The sequence below is a fragment of the Arvicanthis niloticus genome, unplaced genomic scaffold, assembly GCF_011762505.2.
Source record: "Arvicanthis niloticus isolate mArvNil1 unplaced genomic scaffold, mArvNil1.pat.X pat_scaffold_265_arrow_ctg1, whole genome shotgun sequence".
Classification (NCBI taxonomy): Eukaryota; Metazoa; Chordata; class Mammalia; order Rodentia; family Muridae; genus Arvicanthis; species Arvicanthis niloticus.
In genome coordinates, this window is record NW_023045929.1 from 1 (window position 1) to 20460 (window position 20460).

At 40.6% G+C, this 20460-nt stretch overlaps 1 protein-coding gene across 1 annotated transcript in view; it reads right to left on the bottom strand.

Annotated features, from left to right (window-relative positions):
• Positions 1-600: 600 nt before the first annotated feature.
• Positions 601-20460, bottom strand: part of LOC117701833 (lysophosphatidylcholine acyltransferase 2-like) — a 30542-nt gene continuing 10682 nt past the window's right edge. Inside the window, exons 3-9 of the mRNA XM_034493254.2 lie at positions 18376-18593; positions 17009-17121; positions 15175-15235; positions 14045-14103; positions 12754-12788; positions 8329-8383; positions 601-702 (exon numbers count right to left, since the gene is read on the bottom strand). Coding sequence (XP_034349145.1) covers positions 616-702; positions 8329-8383; positions 12754-12788; positions 14045-14103; positions 15175-15235; positions 17009-17121; positions 18376-18593 — 628 coding nt within the window. The 3' untranslated portion in view covers positions 601-615. The remainder of the gene's footprint in view (positions 703-8328; positions 8384-12753; positions 12789-14044; positions 14104-15174; positions 15236-17008; positions 17122-18375; positions 18594-20460) is intronic.

A 20460-nucleotide genomic window follows, 5' to 3' on the forward strand; every position in this document is an offset into this window, starting at 1 on the left:
AAAGATTTATTTCTTTATTTTATGTGAGTACCTGTTGCTGTCTTCAGACACATCAGAAAGGCATCAGATCTCATTACAGACAGTTGTGAGCCACCATGTGGTTGCTGGGAATTGAACTCAGGAACTCTGGAAGAACAGATGGTGCTCTTAAACACTGAGCCATCTCTCCAGCCCCATAGTGCAGTTTCTAATGCTGTTCCAGCCACCTTTCATGTAACAACTGTTTTCCTTTTCTGTGCATCCTTCTACAAGCAACCCTCTTCCTTTTGGATGCCGTAATTGTTAATGCTGTTGAAACACAGCCTCGGCAGCCCAGAGAGTAAGAAAAGTGGCCTCAGAAAGAGTGCCTGGAGCCACCCCAAAGCACTGTCATGACCGGCCAGGACCTGTGGAAGACACTAGCTGCTCCTTCAACTTGAGACACACTTTTCTCGGTTTGAGGTGGCACCTGGGAAGCATCTGTAGATTATTTCACTGCCTGTGTCCTTTAGCATACCATTTTACTTATCAAATGAGTTGGCAAATGAGAACCATGGGGGGGCGGGGCGGTGTTAAGCTATATTAAATGACATCTATCATTATTTCTCATTATCAGTTGGAATCTCCAGGACATACTTACTCTGCCATTAAATTCCGGACTCTACTGGCAAAAAGGACAGGATCATTCTTTTCTTCCTCGCTTGGTGCTTGAACAGGCATAAACTGAAAGACAAACATCTTTCCATAACAATCCTTTGGCCAAAGACAGTAACCGTTAAATAAATTAAATGACCAATCAATGCACCTCAATTGTGGTCTTCCTGGAGCTCATGCTACATATCACGGACGGGACACTGGGCTTGGACTTGGGACACAGAAGCCTGGCTGTGTTGAATTTCTGAGCTGCCTTCTCAACTTCAAAAGATGGCCATGGTCACCTACCAGCTTCACTGTGCTACGGAAGAGAACTGAAGCCTACAATTCTGGATTTACAGCACGGCAGTGCCTAACATCTCCCTCTCAGAGCTGGATTCTCTTCATCTCCATTTGATGTGAAAATGGCCTCCCCCAACCCTGCCTTTTCTTTTAAAAAAAAAAAAAACTTATACTAGTATCTATTCTACCCATTTCAATTGTCAACTACACTTCAGTTATTTTGATCAAAAATAATGTGTTTCTTAAATTATTTTTGTTTTGTTATTTTTTTTTTCCTACCTAAAAAATTAAACTTCAGAACTGGCTTTCTAGCTTTTTGTCTGTCATTTTTCTTTCTTCTTTTCTATTCTTTCTTTCTTTTTTCTATTTTCATTTTGAGCTTGACTCTATTCTCTATCTGACATCGATGCCTGATTTTTACTGTCCTCACTTTCTTTAAGTTCGTGTGTGTGTGTGTGTACAAGTCATGGGGTGTATGTGCTCAAATGTGCACATGTATGTGGAGGTCAGAGGTCAAATTCAGGATGTCTTCCTCTACTGTTTTCCTCTTTGTCTGGTTTTGAGACAGGTCTCTCCCTGAACCCAGAGCTCACTGACCCTCTAGTCTGTCTGGCCGAAGAGCCACAAGGTTCTGCCTATCCCTGCTCCTTTTACCAGCGCTAGAGTTATGAGGTGTTCAAGCCAGGAAGCAGACAGTTCACCCACTCTCCTCGATCCCTTTAATTTATGTTTTTTTTTTTTTTTTTTTTTTAACACCAAGAAGGTTTTAACTCCATACTCAACATAGTCAGTCAGCACTTACAGTATTCAGGGACAAGATTATTAGGACCTTCTTCTCTAAAGAAGATCTACATCTTAATAAGCTACATCCATATATCATTACAATCCCTTACATTAAGTACAATTATACATGGCTTTAAAATCTTAGCCTGCCTACCCAGTGTTACACAAGTCACATGGCCCAGGCTCAGCCCAAGGCTGGCCAGACTTTTTTTTTTTCCTACAGAACCATCTTCTCCTGGAGCATGAGAAGCAAGGAGTAGGAAATTATTAATTTTGAGTGGGGCTGGGGACAAGCAAGTGTAGCCAATGCAGTGGGTGGTGGACAGGGAGAAGGTGCACCCCAAAGCGCTAATGCTGTACAAAATGTTCTATAGAACATCCAGTCTCCCATCATGGGAAAGCGCCATCCATTTTGTCTCTACTTGCTTATTGATATATGTTTCTGAGCCAGGGACCGGGCTACATGCTTCATGGGTGCCATTTCATTAATTTTCTCATTTATATCACAAATATTATAATGTCTAAAGATGAGACAACTCAAGGTATCATGGCTCGAGTTCATTCAACAAATATTGTTCGAGAATGAACCTGTCATATGCCAGTCAGTACACCAGGCCCTGAAGATTCGGCAATGAAGTCCCTCCCCCACAGGAAGCTCTGCATGAAGTACAGCAGGTGTCACACGGATGAGTCACGTCAGCCAACGAGAGCCACTACTCTGCTGGGTTCCTTATAATAGGGGCGTTACAGGTGGCTCTGTCAGTCCTGAGGCAAACCCTACCATTTAAAATGAAATGTTAGCTTTTTAACTGACAATAAAAAATATGGCTTAAAAGACTAAACAGCCAAGTTCACATATAAATGGCAGACCAGAACTCAAAAGAAAGAAAGAAAAAAGATTTGTCCAAAGAAATACCATTATTTTTTCAGATGGACCTAAATTCAAATATGGTGAGGCATGCTATAAACCTTAGGATATTGGTGACTCAGATGAAGTTTGATCAAAGCAGAGGGACAAGACAAGGCCTAAGGTTCTTTCGCTTGCTTTACTTTATGGATTGGTGTTTTGCCTGCATATATGTCTATTCACCACATGTATGCATGGGCCATTGAAGCCAGAAGGGGTGAGAGCCACCATACAGGTGGTGGGAATTGAACCCAGGTCTGATGGGAAATCAGCCAGTGCTTTTAACTATCGAGCCATCTCTCCACCCCAAGGTCGGAGTTTTTGAGTAATAACTTGGGTGGTTGGGTACCAGAAAGGAAGACATTGGGAGGAGAAAACGAAGGGCCTGGAAGATTCTGTAATGGCCCCAGGAGAGACCTTGGGACACTGAATGGGAGGAAAGAGGATGCAGAGGATGTCAGGGATGTCAGAGACATTCCTAAGATAAACGTAAAGGGCTTGCAGAACAATGTGCTATGGGTCATTTTACATTGTGTGCTTATCTAATTAACTTTACAAGGAAGCAACAGTATGTTGAAGAATAGCCCTACTGTGTGAGCCAGGGAAAGGCATTTAGCCTTTTGGGCTTCAGGTCCTTCTGTCAAATGAGCAAAGTAGACTCCATAATCTCTTAAGGTCCTTTCTGATCCCAAGTCTCTACTGTGCATCTAACTCTTTACAGTGGAGAAACCAACCAAGCCACCAGAGGTCTCCACATCACTTAATATAGCTAGAAAAACAAACTGCAAATCAGTTACTAAAACTTCTCTCCACCTTTCCAACAGAGTAAAATGTATTACACTTACATAGTATGAAATTCAAAGAAGAAAACAGGAGGTTAAAAATCAATGTTTATTAAATTTCTAACAAGACAATATAAAGGGATAAGGTTTTTAAATCTCCAGACAGTTTTCCCATTTTTTAAAAAGCCAATGACAGTTTACTTTGAACTCCAGAAAACCAGCAGACATCCCTGGGAACTCACTCATCCCCTGTTTGACTGAACCTGCCTCTGGCCCTAAAGTTCCTGCTCTCCTCCCTGCCTAAATATTCTCCAGTTTTCACCATGCTGTACTTTGTCTCACAGCCTGTCCCCGTTAAAGATTTGTTGTCCTGTTTTGAAGCTTTATGCTTTGTTCTTTATGGTCCCCAGGTCTTCTCAAGCCTTAAACCGTACACAGGATTCAGGGAAAACTCCTCTGTGTATCAGCCATGTTTATCCAATAATCAGGACCACGCCTGTCACCGACCCTGAACACCTGTAAAACTAGTTTGCTCATTGTTTTGTAACCACATCAAGCACATCTTACCAACTACTGACTAAGAAAGGGAAGACAGCTAACTATCACCATCTTCCTTTTGTCTTGGAAAGCAAAACCACTGTTAGATCAATGTGAAGAAATGTGATGCTGTAGCTTGTAGCTCTTACGATTCCTTCCCTAAAGCTTCAGAGAGAAAATGGGAAAAAAGGGCAAAGACTGCTATCATCGTCAGTTGGTGCTTCCTTCCCAAGGGAAGAACACTGCCAGATGAGGTAGGATGTAAAATGAATGCTTAATGAAAGCTTACCACATAAGTAGCCTCATTAAATTTCACAACCCAATAAAAAGGTGTTATTATCCTACTAACCAATGAGAACATAGATTTAGAGAAGCTGAAGTAATTTTCACACATATAGGCAGGTAGTAAGAGGAAAAATATTGTTTTTTTGTTTTGCAACGCTCATGTCTACTAACACTTAGAACTTCAGAATTTTGTCAAGTTCCAGAACAAAGTTGCTTTGCCAGACAAGCATACGTGTGAAATTGGGGTTTTCTCAAAGGCCTATTTTAGATACAAAATTATAAATTTTGTATAATTATAAAATTATAAATAATTTTAAGTTCTTTGGCTATTTAAATAAATTATTCAAACATATGGGTACATGCAGCAAAACACTGTGTTCAGCAATGGGCCGAGTACATAAGAATGAGCCTGTGAGGTTGCAACAGAGATGTTCATACTTGTTTTTAGACGTAAAATGATAAGTATTTATCATTGTATCATAACTGCCTACGGTATTTTAAAGGTACTGAACAGGTCTGCAGCTGAGAAGCAACAGTGTCTACCACATAGCGTAGAAAGCTTCTGTGTGAAGAAGCCTTTTTTTGTCTAGACTTGTACAAGTAGAGTCTATAATGTTTACATAAAATGCATTTCTGTGAATATACCGGCTGTTATATAATATATGACTGCATTTGAGCTTTCCCCCTAAACAACTAACTTTTTGAAGACGTAAAAAAATATTATATAATATACAGTCATCATCATCATCAGAATTCACCCAAGTTCACTTTAAAAGTGTAAACCTAATACCATATTCTTGAAGAGTAAGTCTTGCCTTAGGTTTATTCAAGGTCGAAGGTATTTTAATAGCATGTTTACAATAATGACTTGGAAATAAAGATTTCTATCAGAGAGAGAGAGAGAGAGAGAGAGAGAGAGAGAGAGAGAGAGAGAGAGAGAGAGAGGTCTGGCTTACCCAGACACCTGCAATTCCAGGGACAAATGACCACCAAACAAGCTTCCTGTGGGGCAGCTCAGCTCTGCCACCAACGTTACAGAGAAGCCTGAGTCTCAGCAGCAAGGCCCAGATTATTAGTCTGTACTAGGGCCTGGCCACACTTACTGCCCAAAAGGCTGCTGGGCTGCATTTCTGAGTTATATTCAAACAGTGGAGAACTAAAATATTGAACTGTCACGAAGCCATTAGACCCAGGCATGGTGGTATACATCTTTAATCTTAGCTACTCAGACATTAAGGCAGGAGAGTTGCAAGTCTGAGGCCCATCTAGGCAGCTTAGTGATATTCTTTCTTAAAATAGGCTAAAAATGCTCAAGATATATGTAATTCCATGGTAGAGTCCTTGCCTAGCCCGTGTGAAACCCTGCATGAAACTCCCAGTACCATGAAAGAAAAGAAAATGAGTACAGCAGTCAGGAGCTCCATGGGAGAGAGAACTGAAAATCCAAAATAAACAGAACAGAACTAAGAATACTAAACTTAAAAGTCAATAAATTCCAGTTCTGCACCACAATCCAAATATATCAGCTCAACGCCCCACTGAGTCAACTACGCTCAACAAGGCTGAACGTCACGTGGTGGAGCTGTGGGACACAGAATACATTCTTTCCTTTGCCAGAAGAAGAATAAAAAGACTGTAACTTCTTTCTTGCTCTTTCCTGACACGGAAAGGAAATGTGGCAAGAGCAGTCAGAGACAAGATGGGGAACTTATGGACCCTGATGTAACACAGTTTCATCACTGACAGATGCAAGGCAGGAAAGTCCGGGGCCATGTGACTTCACATCTGCAGCTGGCTCTTGACTAGAGAAGAGTCGATTTAGAGTGAAGGGTAATTGATGGTGAGGGGTGTGTGAGTGTGTGTGTGTGTGTGTGTGTGTGTGTGTATGTGTGTGTGTGGTGTGTATGTTGTGTATATGTGTATGTGGTGTGTGTGTATGGTTTGTGTATGGTGTATGTATGTGGTAGTGTGTGTGTGGTGTGTATGTGCTATGTGTGTGTGATGTGTGTATGCATTGTGTATGTGGTATGTGTGTGTGGTGTGTGTGCATGGTGTGGTGTGTGGTATGTGTGTGTATAGGATGTGTTGTGTGTGTATGGTATATATTGTGTGTATGGTTTGTGTATAATGTATATATATATTGTATATGCAGTGTGTGTATGTGGTGTATATTCAGAGTATGTGGTGTGTGTGTAGTGTGTATGGTGTGTGTGTATATATATGTATGTATAGTATGTGCTGTGTATGTGAATATTGTGTATGGTGTGTGTATGTGGTGTGTGTGTGTGTGTGGTATGTGTATGGTGTATGTGGGGGGACTGTGGGGTGTGTACGGCGTGTGTAGTATGTGTAAGTGTGTGTATAGTGTGTATATGTGTATATAGTGTGTGGATGGTATGTGCTATGTGTGGTGTGTGTATGTGCATTGTATATATGGTATGTGAGTATGGTGAATATGTATGGTATGTGTTATATGTGTGTATGGTGTGTGTTGTGTATGTGTGGTGTGTATATGTGGTATGTGTATGGTCTGTATGTGGTGTGGTGTGGTGTGTGTGTGTGTGTGTGTGTGTGTGTGTGTATTATAGCTTCCAAGACTGCAGAGGTGATGACAAGGTTGTTTTAAGTATAGGTTGGTTGGTTTCTTTTTTAAAAAAAGAAACCAGAGCTAGACCACATAAGCAGTTACCAAAGAAGAGAGAGCAGTGCTCAGGGCACTTAGGGACAATAGTGTGAACTTGTCCCAAGTGTCCTCTGTGCAAAGAGTTTTGTGTTCTAACCATTTAAAGGCTCTAAAAAGACCCCCAGTTGACTGCATTTGCCTTAGCGTTTGCTGAACATTGTGGGACACAGCTCAGTTCTTTGCCTCCACAGAAACAACTAGGATTATCCCAAGAGTAAATGCTCTGCTCCTTTTTTTTTTTTTTTTTTTTTTTTGACTATGCTGACAGATGTTTTAAAAGTGGATAGGTACATAGTGACACTCATAAACAGGTATCTTCAAAGTATGCGGACAGCATGCAAATCTCCAAAGAATTCACTGAAGTTTAAACTGATTCTGAACTCTAATCTACTCCTGTGTATTGCTTGGGATTGCTACTTACCTATGAATAGTCAAACAATTAAGTTATCCAGCACGGAAAAATAGTATTTTAAATGCCATAGTCCTGCTACTTAGAACACAAGTCTCCAGTCAGAATTTTGCAGTACACATAAAAGTGTAAGATTTTCTTTCTTTGTTAAGCATAAGTTTATTTTTATTTTACTTGTATGAGTGTTTCTGCCTGCATGTATGCTGGTACTACAGGTGTAGTGCTTACGGAGGCCAGAAGAGGGCAGTGGATAACCTGGAACTGGAGTTATGAACAGCTGTGAGCTGCCATGTGGGTGCTGGGAATCATACCCTAATCCTCTGAAAGAGCAGCCAGTGCTTTTAACCTCTGTGCCATCTCTCCAGCCCCTACTTCCATTACCTAACCCACAGGTGCACCTGGAACATCCAGGCTAGAGTCTCAGATGCCAACACTCTAACCTTTGGTAAGGACTTGAGGGTCTCACTTGCTATCTAGAACCAATTCTTAGGGTCTTCAAATTTGGATCCAAATTTTGAAAAGGTTCTAGTCATTTGCTCAATCTCCATCTGCTCCTGAAACTCAAAACCTGTACTGTGAACAAGGACACGAGCCACACAAAACTCCCTAAGGTACCCAGGTATAAATGGGAGCATCCAAAGCTGGTTTCTCTCGTCCACGTCTCAAGTATTACCTCTCCGTTTTCATACAGCTCGTCTTCGAGGAAGCTGGCTCCATCAGCTAACACTGCTCTTTTGGTTGGGTGTGGGACATTCAACTAGGCAAGGCCCAGCATTAAAATGCACAAGGGTGGGAAGAAGGGAAGCACATTTCACATGCCTGAGTGATTAGCATGATGGAGAGTCTCAGAACTTATATGTGCTTGCTGGCTTGATTCCAAGAGCTAAATCTCACATCGGGGACTTAGACACCGAATCTATAAGACGGGGGTAGTTTGAAAGGTGCTGGACTGCAGCCTCTAAGCTAGGATTCAGGTTCAGAGAAGAGGCTTCATCTTAAGCCCCAAGGCTGCATTTGAACGACTTACCTCAATTTCCACCTTTGTGAAGAGTTGGCAGAAGGTGAGCACACACAGCTGGATGCTGAAAAAGAGAAGAGAGAAGCCTGTTCTCTCTTGCACAGCAATACAAGGACAGTCTGTTCTTCACACACAGGAACTCCCACATCATGCTACCTATATATTTTGGATTTAGATAAGTTACATTCAAGCCATGACTCCGCTCCAGGTTAGACAACTACTCTTGTGATTGAAAAACTAAATCACCCAGTGAATCGCTGTGTTGTATTAGTGAGTGTGAGCTGAAGCTCAAATAGATCAAACCTCAAATGTACAGTTTCCTTGATCGCACCCACTCACAGGCCTAAGTCTCCATAGAAAGTACCGATAGTCTATTTTAAGAAAAACAAATATGCACGCGACACAGAGCTCAGTGGTGAAGAACACTGGCTGCTCTTCCAGAGAACCCAGGTTCAGTTCCCAGCATCCATCTCGAGGCTCATTCCTGTCTGTAACTACAGTTCCAGTACTCCTTGAGCATTAGGCATGCATGTAGTGCACAGACATACATGTGGGCAAAACATCCATACCCATAAAATAAAAATAAATAGACCTGGGGCTGGAGAGATGGCTCAGCAGTTAAGAGCACTGACTGCTCTTCCAGAGGACCTGAGTTCAATTCCCAGCAACCACAAGGTGGCTCACAACCATCTCTAATGGGATCTGATGCCGTCTTCTAGTAAGTCAGCTGCAGCGTACTCATATAAATAAAATGAAATACGTAAATCTCAGAAAAATAAATAGATCTAAAATAAAATTTTAAAGGTACACAAATGTGTCTACAGAAAACCTCCTAAGTAGGACATTGTCTTTCTAAATTCTCTGGGTGACAACTTTTAAAGTCAGTGGGGTTTTCCTTAAAATTGCAAATTTTATCAAAGCTTGAACTATGAAGAAATACCCTGAAAACTTACAAATTTCACTGTAATTCTAGACAAAGGGTTTCTGTACATGGCTGGCCAACCCATCAAAGACAGTTTTGAGACAAATGTCGTGCCTCACGGCTTTCCAGGATGAATTTAGACTCTAAGCCAGATTTCCGTAGGATCTTCAGTTTAGCCTCTTCCAACAATTGACCCAGCACTCAGGTCCAGTGGATTAGACCATATGTTTAAGAAAGCAAGCAGTCAAACTTTCATTTGTGTGTGTGTGTGTGTGTGTGTGTGTGTGTGTGTGTGTGTGCTATTAAGAAATTAAAGAATGATGTATCTGTAAAACTTATCTGAACTGAGACGTACTTAAGTTAGGAATTTCACCAGGGAATGCTGGCTCCACATGGATGGAAGGGGCACTCAGTGCCTTTGGCTCCAGTGGATAAACCTGAGGTCACACAGATAGCTCTGGGTAAATCCAGTAAGTCACAAAACAAGCAGGAGGACATAAATGCAGGAAAGGGGGTTTGTGGGGAGAAGGACAGGTTAACGGGGTGGTGGGAAGAAGAGAGGAGGATGAGGAATAACATACCCAGAATGCACTGGAGTTACATACCCAGAATGCATCAGAGTAACATACCCAGAATGCATGCTTCATGTGTGAAAAAGCCTAAGAACAAATTTAATAAACTTAATAATTTTGGGTTTTTTAAGGAAAAAGGGAATTGAGGAGTTAGATTAAGTATTTATTAGAGTTAATTCTGATATAAAAATGTGATTGCTTCTAAGCCTTCCCTCAGAAAGAAGAAAGACTTTTTACTACATATATACTCCAAGCCATACCAACCCACCTTAACCACTGTCAAGTGAACTATCTTAAATTTTTTCTATTATTACACTATGTGTTTGAGTGTTTGGACTGCATGTATGTCTGTGCACAATGTGTGTGTGCAGCATCCACAGAAACCAGAAGAGGTCATCAAATGCCCTGAAATTGGAGATGCAGCTGATTCTGAGATGTCCTGTTGGTATTTGGGTCCCTCTGCAAGAATAGCCAGTGATCTTAACCACGAAGCCATCTCTCCAGACCAAGTGAACTATTTTCAACCATTTATATAGGGCCTTGGGATCAAGAATTTGGACAGGGATATTGTAGTGGCATATTTTCCCGAAAGTTGGGAGGAGCTAAGTTGAGAGGAGTAAGGAGAGGAAGAGGAAGGACGAGGAGGAGCGAGGGGGAGAGTTGTAGATGCCATGGATGACCATGCATGTACCGAGAGTAGTCCTGGGTAACAACTTACATCTTGATTAGTTAATTGGGAAACACCTCCAATTGTGTGGGCATCTTGATATTGAGCATTACCAAACATATAAAGCCTTTGGATAATCATTAAGCATTAGAGTCTCATTTTCTACTGGGTACCATGTGGATGGTGGGATGGTCTGGGCTCAGCCCAGACTTGTGGAGACAGCATGGAAGATTGGCAGAGCCATCTCCCATGCTGGTGTCTTGTGGGTGGCAGGGCCAGTGTCTCTGGCCGCCTGAGCTGGTGGCCTAAGCCTCAGCAGCAGGGGGAACATACATGTGACCTCAGGCCTAGCCTAGTCGGGAACAACTCTGTAATACAAGACAGATTGGTGCCGCCATTTTAAATATCTCCCCCAACAGGATATATTTACTGTTTAAAGTATGAAGGTTGAACATAACAGTTCACTAAGCATGTCCTGTTCACAATACAGAAAACACTTTTTTAAAAACTACCTTCCACAGCTCTATCCCTTCTAAACTTACTCCCCACCCCCCCACCCCCCCATGTCCCTTCTCCCTTGGGGTATCTGCTCTGGCGAAATATCTCTGTTTTGGTGAAATAGCAATTGAGAATATAGATTTGAGAGTAATAGACACAGTGCTTGCAGAAGCATTCAGTAGGCCAGAAGACAGGTGGCAATAGGACTTGCCATAGGCAAGGCCCATGTGCATTTGCACAAAACAAACTGTGCTTTTGAAAGATCTTGTGTGTCTGTCTAATTCATGAGGCATCTTTGACACAAAACATTTTAACCTCTCCAAAATTTACTTTCTGGTTTCATTTTTCCCTTTATCCCACACTCCCAAGAGTGGAAGGCTGTATTCTTAAGTCCCTCTGTGTTCTTCCCTTAACTGGGCTTCCAGAAAGCTTTCTTTTATTTGACCTTCACAACCACCCAGACTGCTGTATAACAAAGCCATACAGATAGAACAGCAAGCTCAAACCCACGCTCTCCACAGGACACCTCACCTAGAAGTGCCCAAAGGATACCACACATTAGAAGACATAAATTGGTAGCCACTGAAATTCCAGACACTATGTTTCTAAGACGATCAAATGCTACTTGTCTCTCTACATTTTTTGTTGCTCAACAACTCGGAATTCAACATTAGTAGCAGCGTGAAACATGCAGCTAGAGAGTCAATTGATTCCTTAAAAAACTGAACATAATACATTGCCCACATCTCCTTCATCGTCATGTTCTCTGTTTCTAACATTATCTGCTTAACTTCACCTGAAAGAACTGAACACTGAAGCTCAAAAAGAACGTATGTGTTCTCTATAATAGCATTTATTTAAGTGTCCCATGAGCTACCTTTTCTAATTCAAATTTATTATCTCAGAGAAATTTCTGAGCACACACACACACACACACACACACAAAAGGAGGAATACATACTGCCTTTTCTCCCAGACCTTCCAAAGCTCAAGAGATTGTGTCAACACTATGTGGAGAAGCCAGGGTATGCTAGACCGTATTGATGGCATTCTCCAAAATACATCCATTGTTGGTTGAGTTCTGTTGACATTACCAAAAAATGGGTAAGGCCCTGGGGATGATTTATAAATCCAGATTTGCATATGGGTCTTGCTGAAATTTAAGGAAGCCCAAACTTTTCTAGCAGCAGCCAAACAAAAGATCTTGAAAGAAAGCCCCATTCTTGTAAAAGGCCTGTTTCGCTTCAGCTTGTTTGATGATGAAAACATCCCTCGCCTCTCTAAGAGCTCGAGAAACCGCTGACCCCTGTGCTTTCGAGATCTAACACCGTGGAACTCAAGTCCGGGGTAGCCACTTCCTTAACACAAACAGACCGGCCACAGCAGTTTCAGGTCCCGAAACTCAAGTGATCTGAACTGCCAAAACCAACCTCATACAGTCTAAGCAGACAGACTACATGATGCTAAACCTACAATGGGAATGAGACCGCAAGATCCAAGCTAAGCATGATGCAAGCCAGGGCTCTGGAATGTTCCTTACAAACTGACAGATAACCAGTATTCTGAAAATGGTGTTTAGCAGACATTCATCTCATTGGGTGTTTAGTCGGCAAGAAGGTGATACTGTCCCCAGAGATATGGTTAAAAGACTCAAGACTGATTAGAAATGTATGGTTTTTATACAAACAAGATTTTGCTTTTGAAGAAGGAATCAATTATATTTCTTTTCTTCATTAAGACAGTTTGTATGAAGTATTAAACTATGAGTGACTTACAATGTATATCCTTGCCATGTCCAGGTCACAGTATCCTAAAAGGGAAGTAATCAAACTGTTAGTCCAGACTTGTAGGGATACCTATGATCTCAGCAGATGAGAGATGGAGGCAGGGTTAGTTTTAGCTACATCATGAGTTCAAGGCCAACTGAAGCTATATGAGACCTTATCTCGAAAAACAAACAATTCAAACAAAAAATTTAAATAACAACAAAATAAAACTAATCTTTGTTTAACATTAAGACTCACGTAGACTTACTTCTTCTAGAGTAAAAAGCAACACATTAAAGACTAAAATATGCTTGTAATTATTAAATAACATGAATTAATGCAAAAACTCATTAATTACACAGATTATATAGCTGCACAGAGACCATTTCCCACCACTATATATTTTTATGGAACAACTCATTCTGAATTTAAAATTTTGTACATGTTCATTTATTTTTTTCCCCAAACAAGCATATCTGGAAAAGTGATGTGCATGTAATATATGTAATTTACCAATTATCAAAAAATGATTATTTGGAAGAAGAAAAAAAATAAAGCAGTACGCAATGAAAAGATTTTAATATATGAAGATTTAAATATACAGACAGAGGCCTGAGTAGATTTAATTTCTTTTTTACTGGAGATATTCAAGTTGAGAAGCCAGCCATTAGATAGAAAGCTACACAGGCCCAGAGCTCATAATCCTTCCTACTATGAGTAACAGTTACACCGTCCCTTTTATTACCTTGTGGTAAGGCATGAAGCCCAGTGTCTGGAGAAGGGCAGCACAGCTAATGTGTAGAGGATAACAGTGTGACCAGCTGATACACAAGACACTGCTTCCTGGGGCAGCCTTGGACTCTAGAGAAGACGTGGAACTGTCTACAATAGTTTCTACACCAATTGCCAATGCTCACACAGCCAGTAAATAATCCACCTGTACTTACTGCCTTCCCCCAAGTTTATACTCTGCTTCCAGCCTTTCTACCACCAGTCACCTGGGTATCTGTGTTTCCTTGTCATCTTCAGGAGAATCATAACATTTCTACTTTCAGTCTAATCAGAGCCTAACTCTGAGGCTCCCAGTCCATCACAGAGACAGCAGTACAGGGACTATGTTATGCCTTCCTGGAGCTAAGTTATACAGAATGGTGTTTAGTACTGGCATCACATTTTAAAATGTTGGTGGCAGGTGGCATTAATCTGTCCGATTGCTTCCCCCATTTAGCCTTTCATCAATGAGATATTTAAAAGGGTCCTAGAAAACGAGCTATTTGGAACACAGAACTCCTTCCCTTACCAGCTTGTTCGGATATCTGAGGAGGACGGGCTGCACTGGAACTCCTGGGATGAAGGCTCCTAGAAGCACATCGAAGTTGTATAACATGTTTGTACATGAACAAGTGGCATATAATAATCAAATGGTATAAATACACTGATTGCTTGAGAGTAGACCAAACAGAGGCCATGTAGAAGTATCTACAAGTTAGTACAAGTAAGTTATTAGTCATGGGTTATTCAAAGTAAGGTGTGAGCCTTAAATAAAAGGCAAAACATTAAATGCCGTGCCTCGCCCCCTTAAGCATATATTTATTCACTGTTTTCTTTGATAAAAAAAATTGACATTTATTTCAAAACAATTCTTCAGTATATGTATTATTTCACCATTTATTTATTTTTATTTTGGGGATGGTTTTCATTTCCCAAGTACATACTATCCAACCTTAAAAAAAAAAGTAACGATAAAAAGTTCAGGTGTACAGATAATAAGAACCAAAATGCTTGAAGCGAAGCTGTCATGCTGGCCTGAAGTGAGCCATGCCTTTGTGCAAAGCATACTAGCAGCCAACACAAATAGCCCGAAGTGTTTGTTACAAGTTAAAATGAAAGGTGCACTCATGGCCGCCTTTCTAGCATTAAAAAAAACAAAAGTGAACTTTGGAAGGCATTTTTTTTTAAAAGCATGAATGATATCAAGGTAGATATCTACTTCGTGACAGAAGACCCCAGATATCTATGAGGTTCCTTGGAGGAAAAAGAAAGATGTCAGTGTCCTCTGAGCATGCGCACACAGAGATATACACATAGACACATACACAGAGACACAGACACACACATACAGACACATACATAGATTCACATATGCAGATGAACACAGACACACAAATACATATATAGATATACATAGGCACACACACACACACACACATACGCTCACGAGCACACACACACACACACACACACATTTCTCTAAAAGGGAAAGACAGCAAAAGAGTAAATAGGCATAAGTTCTGTGGAATCACAGCATCAGAAAGATTTTATCAGAAAAGACATGCCAGGAGCAAATGAATTATACTGTGCTTTACAATGCAGTCATCTGAGAAATCTCCCATACTATATTGTTACAATACATAATTTAATTTATCTCACCTGGTTTAAAAGTAATCAAACAGGAGCGATTAGTACAAGTACCTTCTGGGAAAACTAGTATCTTGGGAGAAAAGGAATAAATTTAATATTTCAGTCTAATTAATAGATTACCTCATTATTCTCCTATGACTTCACCAACACTGCCAATGCTTCAAAAAATAAAAAATCAAACAAAAGTCTGAGTCTTGATTCTAGTAAAAGCTGGACTCAGATGGCTCCAAACACTCCTTTAAAAGAAGTGTAATTTTTTTTAAAAAGAAAGTGCACTTTGACCATTATGATAATTAGAAAAAGATAAAGACTTTGAATAAATATTATTCTTAATTTATAGAATACATTGTTCTATTTACACATTTCTTTTACGTTTCTCAATGCTTTTCAATGATCTGAATACATTTAAAAGAAGACATAAAACAAGGTAATATCTTTAGCCAAAATAGATCTTGATGTTATAGTTTCCTCATTAAATGCTATTTACTCCCAACATATAGCTCAGGGATGCCTTGACAACAGAAGCGGGAGTGTGCTGCCTTCCTCAGCTGCCTTACTTATCACACGTGGCATACACTTCGTGGCTTGCTCTGTTTTTCCTGGGGAAACATTTTAGCTGTTAATGTGCTACTTGATCTTTTCTCTGAGAAAGACGTACAAACACTGAAAGCATCTCCATTAATTGAGGCATAAGCTTGGTTTTCTGACACTTTTAAAATTTAGTCAAGAGTTAAATTCTAGGGATAGAAAATCAAATCCCTGTACTCAGAGCAGTTAATAAATATATGATTTGTCAAAAATGGAGCAGGAAAACATTGGCTCAAACTACGAAATAGGAATTAACGAGTAGGCATAATTCCATCCCCTAATTGATAAAATGGGTTTCCTGTGACAACTGGACACTATGACCAGCAGTTTTACTCGGTATAAATCCACAAACAGCTTACTAACAAGGACTGCTAGCAAAGTGAGTCAGAGACATCTCAGGGAGGAAGGAGTATTCGATAGCCTAGCAGCTCCAAGGTATGAATTATTTCCACAGTCTCCTCCCCTCCAAGTGGCTGTCAATCATGGCTTGAGAAGGATTCCAAACCAGATCATTTTACCTCTGGACAGAAAAAAAGTTCTGCAAACTGAGAAAAACGAGCTGAAATCTGCCTCCTTGTTATCTCTCGCCTACTAATCCTAAACATAACTTCTTGGATCCGAAGAGAAAATCTAATTTTTCCAAATGTTGGTCCTCACGGGCCTCGGTTTCTCAAGACCACAGGGTGGGTGTACTTGAACATCTATGTGTGACCATAGGAGAGCCACCTGCTACAGTATCTGTCTGCTAGTGATCTTGTTTTCTTGAGGGGAAAGATAGAGGGTGTTCGCTGGGCCCAAACCTGTCTTATGCGGTATGTTGTACCCTCCTTTAACCTTAAAAGTGCACCCCAGGGAAGGGAGCCAGGAGATGGTGAAGTATAACACGGTATTACAGGCTATTTTAATATGCCCTTGAATGAAACTCTCTATTTAAATATGATTCAGAAAAAAAAATGGTACACTTAGAATATTTTCAGTCAAGTGAGTTAAATTATATAAAGTATTCATTGTATCAGATAGGAATTAAAGTCAGCATTAGAGAATCATTTTTTAAGACTCAACAAAAACATCTGACAGATAAAGTGATAGGAGCATATGGGAACAGCGTCTTCTTCACACTAGCTGCTTTTACTCTGTATTCTTTATGCTGCAGACACATGGCATGGGTATCTTGCTCTCTGTGGACCCAGGTGAGAACATCTCCAGACAAACACAAGCCCTCAGTATATATGAATGACCAGCTCCTGCGTCTTACCTGGGGCCACTCCCCCCCAGAAGTCGCTCTCCTTTTTATTTCATTGATTGTGTTTTTTCTGGAATCCGGGTCAAGGCGGGATACCAAAACTGGCTGCAAAGCCCGTAACAATCCTTAAAGACAAAAGGACATAACCAAGTCATTTTTTTAAGCCACCATGGCATTAACATTGGATAAACTGAAATGATTTTTTTTTACAGCAGATGAAAACACTAGCAAGTTGAAAGAAGAATCTTTTAAAAACATAGATTCAAAGTTTTCTAGTTAAATGCAGAGATGGGTACTATTTCATTGATTCTACAGAAGTTAGTGGAAAGAGTGAAGGTGGGGGTGGGATGGAGGGAGGTGCAAACGTCTTCTTCCTTAATAAATCTTAAGTTGTCAATCAAAGCTTCAAAACCATCTTGTTTGATTTCAGATCATGCACATGAGTAGAGGGCGATTATGACTGATTTTACTAAAATCCTTCCAAACAGGTCACCTCTTATCACATGAAAACAGTCTTCCAGTGTCCTGCAATGGAAATGTTTGGGGAAAAGCCATGTAGCATAAAGCACAGTAAATTGCACACTGAAGGACAAAAAAGGGTCTTCATTCATTCATCGACAAAGCTACAGGGATTCCTATTCTTTCTCGGGGACACCGAGGAGGCAACATCCAGCGACGACTTTCACACCCATCCTCTCATCGCTTGGTCTGTGCCGTAACCTTGGGACAACCAGGAGCAGTTACTTGGAGACTGATTCCTCTGGGAGAGATGGAAGCATCTGGCAGGAAAAACATTTCACTTGCTTTGTTATTTTTTATGGCAGGAAGCACTCACTGTTCCACTTCGTAATTTTCAAAGAGTTACACAAATGTCCCTCGGGGAACCGTAGGGGCACAATAATTTAGAAAGCAGAGCTGGGAGGAAAGATTCAGCACATTTATCAGCCTAAAACCATAAAGAGAAGTTCATGAAATAGCATGTGGCCAGTGGTTTCTTTTCCCAGACTCTTTAAAAAAAAAATCGTTTTTGAAGTCTGATTTTCCTCGTGACATGTAGGAACACAAAGATATGACAATGCAGTGATAAGGGAAAGTCTCCTGGAAGGCCAAAAGCTAAAGATAAAAGGGGGAAAACACCTCATCCTTTACATAGAGTAGTTCATTTAAGGAAAAGAAAAATGTTTAAAGTATTTTAAAATTTTATTTTTAACTGGCTGGAGATGTTGCTCGGTGTTAGATCATTGTCCTGCATGTACAAGACCATGAGTTTAATCCCCAGGAATGAAAGTAATAAGCATATTGAAAATGCCTATGTATGATTCTTTCATCTTAATGGACGCACATGATAAGCCTTCAGCTGTCACCCTTCGGATACTTACTGCCAGCCAGAGGGGTCTGTGCATTCTCGTTCCGTGACACCAGAGAAGGCAGCCCAGCTACTACACAGGCAATCCCGTCGAAGAACGTGGAATGAGGAGCAACGACAAAAATGGGGGCTTCCAGGGGGCTTGCAACCTTTCCTTTCACGGTAACCGTAAACCCCATTGAGAAGAACATGGCACGGCCCAGGAACTTCAAGGCAGGCTGAGTGATCTTCCTTTGAAAGCAATGATGGAAAAGACGTTTTTAGCCTTGCTTTACTCTAAAATACAGTAGGAACGTCGAAACAGAACAGAGGACCTCATCTTCATAGATGAGCTATAGAAAGTAAGAGCTCAGAATTATCTGCAGCTGTCAACTTGACACGTGTGGAAAGAGGCAGCCTCAGCTGAGGAGCTGCCACCGTCAGACGCGCTGTGGGTGTGTATGTCCATGGGTTACTTCCTTTATCACCAATTGATGTTGAGGGCCCAGCCCAGTCCACTGAGGCAGCAGGGCCTGATCGTGTGAGAAGGTAATGACATGAGCTCAGAGAGCAAGCCAGTTAGCAGTGTTCCTTCATGCTCCTCTGACTCCAAGGTCCTGTCTTGAGTTCTCCTGCCTGACTTCCATGATCAACAGATTATGACTTGAATTGTAAGATGAAACAAACCCTTTCTTCTCCACATTGGTGTTAGACAGTGTTATCACGGCAACAGAAAGCAAATTTGAATAGGAGCTGAACAGGGAATGCCTCTGAACTGGCACTGTTCTAAATGTTTTGTATATGTTAATAATTTTAAGTCTCAGCCTATCCTTGTGAAATGCATATTATTATTACCGTCCTCATTTTTAAAACTTATTTTTTATGTTTATATATATATATACATACATGTGTGTATATATTTATATATAATATATAAACATATTTTTATATAATATTTATATTATATATATTATATTACATAATATATTGTATATAAACACACATATATATGTGTATATATGTATACACACACACATATATATATATATGTGTATATATATATATATATATATATATATATATATATACACACACACACACACACACACACACATGTATGTCTGTAAGAATGTGTATACTAACTACAGTGGGCATTTGCTGGTCAGGGGAAAACTTGTAGGAGTCAGGTCTTTCCTTCTACCATGTGGATCCAGGGGCTTGAACTCAGGTTGTTAGGCTTGGCGGCAAGCATCTTGACCCAGTGAGCCCTTGTGCCAGCCCTTTTAACTTCATTATTTACATTTACATTTGTGTGTGTGTGTGTGTGTGTGTGTGTGTGTGTGTGTGTTTGCCATAGGTATGTGGGTGACCAGTGAGGCCAGAAGAGGGTATTGGAACTAGTATTACAAGTGGCTGTGTGCTACCTGATGTTGGTAGTGGGACCTGATCTCTGGTCCTCTACCAGAGCAGCAAACACCCTTACCCCCTTGGGCCAGCTCTCTTGAACCTCATTTTGAAGAGAACAGAGGCACAGAGTAATGATTTGTCTAAAGATACATGGATCATAAATGACTCCATAATTCTGTAAGCCTGAAACAATCAAAATAAATCTTCAAATACAGTCCACAAGGAGACTACCAGCATCAGTACTGGCTACAGAAAACAGTCATCTTGGGAATGAATTCCTCTTATATAATGAAGATGCTACTGTCTACCTAAACGCTTTAGAAGTCTCATGGGGAAGTGACTGAGGACTAGCCCTTAGAGATAACTCTAGTCTATAGTACTACAGCCTGCAGATATCACCAAGCACCTCCAGAAGCAAATGCACCGTTGCGATACCATTGAACGTGGATACACAAGCAATTCCAGAAGCCTTGCTATTTACTTCTTGAAAAGGTAGAATTACCATTAAAATCAATTATCTGTGCTGGCGAGATGGTTCAGGAGGTAAGTAAATTCTTTGCCATCAAGTGTGAGAGATTTAAGTAGATAGGACCCACACAGTAGAGAGAGAGAGAGGCAACCACGGCCTCTGCATGTGTGCAGTGGTATATTGCACATGCATACACACATATCTGCACAAAACTGGTTTAAAAAGATTACTATCATGCTGTGC